General features: G+C 47.6%; 3 protein-coding genes across 3 annotated transcripts; 1 reads left to right on the forward strand and 2 right to left on the reverse strand.

The window, feature by feature from the left end:
- Positions 1 to 9: 9 nt before the first annotated feature.
- PV06_11878 (uncharacterized protein) lies at positions 10 to 419 on the reverse strand (the record flags this gene model as incomplete). Its single annotated transcript, XM_016413624.1, has 1 exon — positions 10 to 419. A coding segment is annotated over exon 1 (339 nt), but the record flags the coding sequence as incomplete, so codon positions are not given.
- Positions 420 to 3390: 2971 nt separating this feature from the next.
- PV06_11879 (uncharacterized protein) lies at positions 3391 to 3696 on the forward strand (the record flags this gene model as incomplete). Its single annotated transcript, XM_016413625.1, has 1 exon — positions 3391 to 3696. The coding sequence occupies one exon, from the start codon at positions 3391 to 3393 to the stop codon at positions 3694 to 3696; it is 306 nt and encodes a 101-aa protein (XP_016255996.1).
- Positions 3697 to 4306: 610 nt separating this feature from the next.
- On the reverse strand, positions 4307 to 4893 carry PV06_11880 (histone H3; the record flags this gene model as incomplete). The annotated part of the gene is made up of 4 exons (XM_016413626.1): positions 4307 to 4558; positions 4608 to 4669; positions 4752 to 4827; positions 4873 to 4893. 4 exons carry the CDS (start codon positions 4891 to 4893, stop codon positions 4307 to 4309), a joined length of 411 nt encoding a protein of 136 aa, XP_016255997.1.
- Between the last annotated feature and the right edge of the window lie 802 nt (positions 4894 to 5695).

A 5695-nucleotide genomic window follows, 5' to 3' on the forward strand; every position in this document is an offset into this window, starting at 1 on the left:
AAAGTTTTCCACATTTGGAGATTCAAGTTCATTGCTCGACACTCCAACAGAACTTCTCGGTCGATAACATCCCGATCCGTCTAAGCTCCCCAATACTGTAGACCTCTGTCGCTCGTCCTCTGATCGTGGTCCAACATCAGAAACGGATGCAATGGCTTCCAAGAATGCTTGGATATCCGCATAGAGTTTCTTGATGAACGGCTTCCAGTTTGGATGGTCTCGGCATTCCTGAGTCGCAAAATCGTCCAGACATGAGCCTGGACACACAGCGTTCGGGCAGGAAGCCACGGCGAGAATCATTTTGATGGCGCCGCATATTGCATGATCCTTGCAGGATGCAGAATTCATTTTGTCTTTTGATGAGACACGCGGTGATTCTCTGCGATGTGCCTCGATTTGAAGTTATGCGTGTTAACCTCTTGGGATGACGGTGCCTGCAGGGTAAATGCCGCCTAGAATTAACCTGTCCCCCGAATTGTTCATGGTAAGCACGTGATCGAAATAGTGCATATCACGTGTCGCCAATTGCATTCGCTTCCAGCCCAGTTGACATTTGCCTCCCAGCCTGCATTGTTCACCTTTTTTCTCCACGGTGATCGAACATCGTCGAATTTTCCGCCAACAGCTCCCGACTGATGTTCCGAAAACTTGGCATACTCAATGGTCAGGAGACAACATCAACCTTTGTCCGAGTTTGTGTTTAACCCTGGTGAGCCAACATGATGAGCCTGTACTTTGCACAAAAGATCAAGAAACGCGTATTGTGTGTCGTTTCCAAAGAACTCAATGACACTGATCAAATAATTCTCTCGGAAGTTGCTGCAGTAGACACTATATGGGAACTAGACGATGAAACGACACCTTGGGAGCTCTCTCACCGCAATGTGAGTATCCAGGAACACATAATCATGTTTTCAGCCATTTCATCGGGAAACTTCTCTTTGACGCATCTCCTTTGCCATCTCCGTTCTCCAGGCCTTCTTGACCTTGCTGTCCGCAACAAGGATACTCTTCCTAAAGGCTTCCAAGGGATGTAGAGGTGGTTTCATCTGAAGTGGTGCTGCTGGTTCGATGCCGACCTGGGAGAACATGTGGGTCGTCTAGTACAAGCTCGAGGCTTGCATTGAGTGCGCACTTACGATCGGATGTCTCTTCTTGCGACCACATCAATACACTGTTCGACTTAAAGTCGGGGTCTTCGGGACCTGTTGGCTGTGTTGCCTCATTGGAAGTTGCTCTACTGGGGCTTCGCAACCTCGAGTGGTAGTCGTAAGGTCGTAGGTACTGTCAGCAGAGTCTGAAGCCCCTTTCTTTGAAAATACAGTTACTCCAGGAGTATCGATGAGGATCCTTCTATAGACTCGGCAAACGGTTTGTAGTTGATCCAGAGCTAACAAACCAGGTCAGGGAGTTGGGGAACCCTCTCGATATGGAATTGACGATTTGATCAAACGTATGGTCGATCCACGCCCTTTTGCCATCCTCGAATGTCACTGATGGGAGAACGCACTTCTAGTTTGAGGAGGTTACAGCGGCGACGGTCACTCGGCAGAAGAGAGGTTGCCTCCGTTGACGGTTGATGGGTTGTTTGTCCTTTTCGGGACTCCTTATGATACTGCTGTGGGACCGCCATATTTCTCATATTTCTTCGAAGAACAGCAATTAATCAACTGGAGGGCAGACATGAATATAGATAAGAACGCAGTTGAGAAAATATTGTAGCTAAGGGCAAACTTCTACACACAAGGTCCATTTTCGACATGTAACTTTGGGGGACAGATGACTGCGAAAGGTGCATCATCATCCCCAAACACCCTCCAAACAAGGGCTTGCACCCCTCTTCCAGCCTTTTTTTTCATCGAGGCCTGACAGGCAGCTGTTTCAAGCCTCTGCTCTAGCCCAATGAGATGGGTGTCCAACCTCTAAGGGTGGTCGCCGGAACGGTCGCAGCGCAGGCATCAACTCTAACCAGCCTCCCGACCTGTGTGCTGTTTAAACTAGTGCGGACAAAGTGCCAAGGTTTCGAGAGTGGTGTTTAATGAATCCCTGTTGTTTTTGCGGCTGATATGGTTGGCGTTTCACTTTCGCGTAAGGGACGAGTGCCTACGAAGTCCGTGTAGGGTGGTACTCCGTAATGAGTAGTGTGCTGCAATAAATGGACGATGCCCCCACACTTTTCACACAGGTCCGCAATCAGATTGTTCCCTCTTCCAGCGAATACCTGTGGCTGTGGGTGGAGGAGCTTAATCATGCCCACGCAACAAATCTTGCTCAATCCAACATCTCAACTACCTTCTACCACAGCCCCTTGTTCACACTAGTCTGTAGAAAAGGTCGAATGCTAATGCCAACCCCTGCCTTACTATGCGGACTGAAAACTATAGCTCTGTGATTGAACGAAACAAAAAGGGTCAAAAATCAAAAATCAAAAACAATGCAAATGAAATACGGTAGGGATCCATTTCAGATCTTACAAGCCGCGTGATCTGGCCTGAGTATTTTCAATTCGAGCTCGCTAACAGAATCTTTATTTCTGTAGCAAGACTTTACACAAGGTCAAAGCAAAACACCAGACCCGAGCATGATAAACTACGATTCAATCGGCCCCCTTGGACACCTCGTTTCAGAGGAGATAATTAGCTCGTGACGCACTTCTTCATCCATCGTACGGAGTGATCATGCGATTCTTCTCCTTCTCCACCTTTTTTCTCCTCCCAAACGCTCGTCTCATCCAAGAGTTCACAACGATGCTTCAACGGGAGCCAATCTCCGTAGGTTATCGCCGTAGGCCTTGAGGGATTCGGGTGACTGCCTTGGGCCCTGCGCCAAGTGACACTCATGTAATGGAGACAAACATTCGTTGCCAGTGGCGGAATAATCACGGCAATGCCTTGAAACATCTTGCAAACAGCGAAACAGACAGAAAGGCAAAGAGAGCAAGAGTCAAAGGATTGGCTGAGACTAGCTGCCGACCGTGTGAAGATCTAGGATTACGCGCTCACAAGACTCACCTGTGCCCCATTGCAAGAACCATATGGCAAGGTGGAATTGATGACAAGGTGGCTTAGCGCCAGAAGAAAATGGACAGTTGCATGAGTCGTCGTTGTGCATCTTCCTCAATACATCACAAGCTTATAGGGCCAATCAAGTTGATATCGGCGGCCCGATAAGCAACTCAGGGTGACATCGGTCAAGAAATTGAAAGAACAAATCCTGAGGTATGTATAAGAAGCTGGCATCATACCATTGTGTGCCTATCACTCTTCACTTGGAACTCTTCACTTGGAACTCTTCAAAGATCATTTGCGTTGCATACCGTGTGTCCGAAAGTGTCCTGCCAGTCGCGATTACACAATTTCACACCCAAGAGAACGAAACAACCAAAATAACATGAATTCCTCTCACAACACGAACGGTAGAAAGAGATGCTATTACCAACATTACTGGATCAAGGCGAGCTTTGCGAGGGTAGAGGAAGCCAGGCGCCAGTTGCTTGGAATCGAAGAAATTGATCAGGACGTTGGGAAATGTTTGATAAGATACATCGGAGATAAAGAGGATCTAAAACGTTACTTTGGTCGAGATTCAGTGCAACAACGTGAAATCGAAGACGACGATGAGGAGGCTCTATACATGAAGCAGGTCACCCCATCACTTCAGTCAAAGCAGGGTGATCGGCAGGAAACCATGCAGTGAGCGCTTCCGAGTTGAATGCTAGATGGGAAAAGTGGATTGGCCTTGATTCACGCTTTCGAAGGTCGAGCGACCGATATCTCGCGCTCTTTAAAATTCGACACTTGGACCAAGTGCAACCCGAAAACAAGGACTAATTCTTGCTCACAAGCAGAAGTTGCTATACTTGTCTATCAGTAAATCAAGCCTTTTCGGTCCAGAAGTGGAATATACCTCGAATGTATTCTAAGCCACCTTCCTGAGTTCTGTTACGCTGCGCAGTGGGATGCTCAAATCAAACCTGATCCAAGACCTGAGACATTTCGCCATACGATTGCCGATCTAACCAGACTTGCCACTGATGGCTTCCAGAGACCATGGATGCATAGTGTGTCGTTCTCAAAATGTGAGATCCCGTCAAAGAATGACATTGTAGGCACCAACCAGTAAGACTCATTGGACAAACAGCGATCAAGTTTCGTGCGCTGCGCAGAAGTTAGCATATATTATGGTTGCTTGCATGATCGAATCATTTGCGGCCAGAACAGGAAATGCCATTGTTGCTGATATTTCAGGGTTGAAGAAGCTTTATTTGTCATACATCACTCGAGGATAAAGCTATCTGAGAACTACATTAAGGCACAGGAATCCTATTGTTGCGGAGCCGTCTGGCTAATTGCATATCCTTGGACTGTATGGTGACTCGCTTGGCATGAATGGTACACCAGTTCGTGTCTTCAAAAAGCGACACCAAATAATTTTCAGCAGCTTCCTGAAGGGCGCCCAGGGCTGACGATTGAAACCTGAGATCCGAGTTCAAGCTCTGGGCGATTTCTCGGACAAGGCGTTGAAAAGGAAGTTTCCTAATCAGCAGATCGGTGGATTTCTGACCACGTATCAGTCAGACTCAAACGATGAAGGCACTCATGACTGACCTGATAACGTCGTATCTCTCGGAGAGCAACCGTTCCCGGTCTATACCGACGAGCTCTTTTCACTGTGCACAATTAGCATCGCCGATGGAGGAACTCAGGACAGGAATAAAAACCTGCCACCTCCGGTTGAAGGAACAGTAGCACACGCTTTCAATGACTTTCGTGCTGTTTTGGTGTGAAGGGCTCGACGGGGTTGTTTGCCACCTGTAGAGAGACGTGCCTAGAAAGTAAGTAATATAACTTTATCAGTCAAGCATGCACTTACAGTCTGCTTCGTGCGCGCCATATTTCAATTGTAGACCACTTGACGGATTGGAAAGGAAAGAAAATGGCCATGCGGGACAGTGAGGGATTGATGGATTTTTATTATCTACCGGACACGCCTTCGTATAGTCCTGCAAGTGATCCAATTTGACGCGTGTCTGCCGGACTCACCATCTCATAGAAGTCGGACTAGTTATTACTGTGAAGAGGCTGCACTCCTACGATCCAAACAATTCGTTATCGATGCCATCGATACGCTATCACACCAGCATTCTTTTGTCGGCCTCTTAAATAAGTATCGGGAGCCAATACTACAGTGAGAGGTGCAGTTTGATATTGACCAGCCACCGACCTACCTTTCGGAGTCTCCTGTCTCCTGACTGCTGCCTGCGAAATGATTGGTCTTCCATCTCAGAATTCGACCTGCCACCCTCCAAATTCAAGGCCGCATCTGTTCCTGAAAGGGACGGCCAGGCTGAAATGATTGGAATTCATTGTCTCTGGCCGTCTCACCGGTTCCGCAAGCTATTCTACGCGATGTCATAAAAGTGACTAATAACTTTAGTTTCGAGACGTCCATTGCGTAGAGGGGAAGGCTACTCCACCCACCTTTATTTTCAGTCTGTCGGGGCTATCGAGACCGTACAGGGATGGCTGCATAGGTTGCTCCCTGAAATGATCCTATGAAATATTCCTCTGCAATGTTACTGTGTTACTAGGAACGGCTGCTCCCAAAAGATAAAAGCTGCCTCGACCTCCCTGACAAAGGTGTATCGGTGGCATAGCTTCAATAAAGTTCACTTCCAACTATGTCGGCTTCTCAC

This window comes from Exophiala oligosperma (assembly GCF_000835515.1).
Source record: "Exophiala oligosperma strain CBS 72588 unplaced genomic scaffold supercont1.92, whole genome shotgun sequence".
In the NCBI taxonomy this organism is placed as follows: domain Eukaryota; kingdom Fungi; phylum Ascomycota; class Eurotiomycetes; order Chaetothyriales; family Herpotrichiellaceae; genus Exophiala; species Exophiala oligosperma.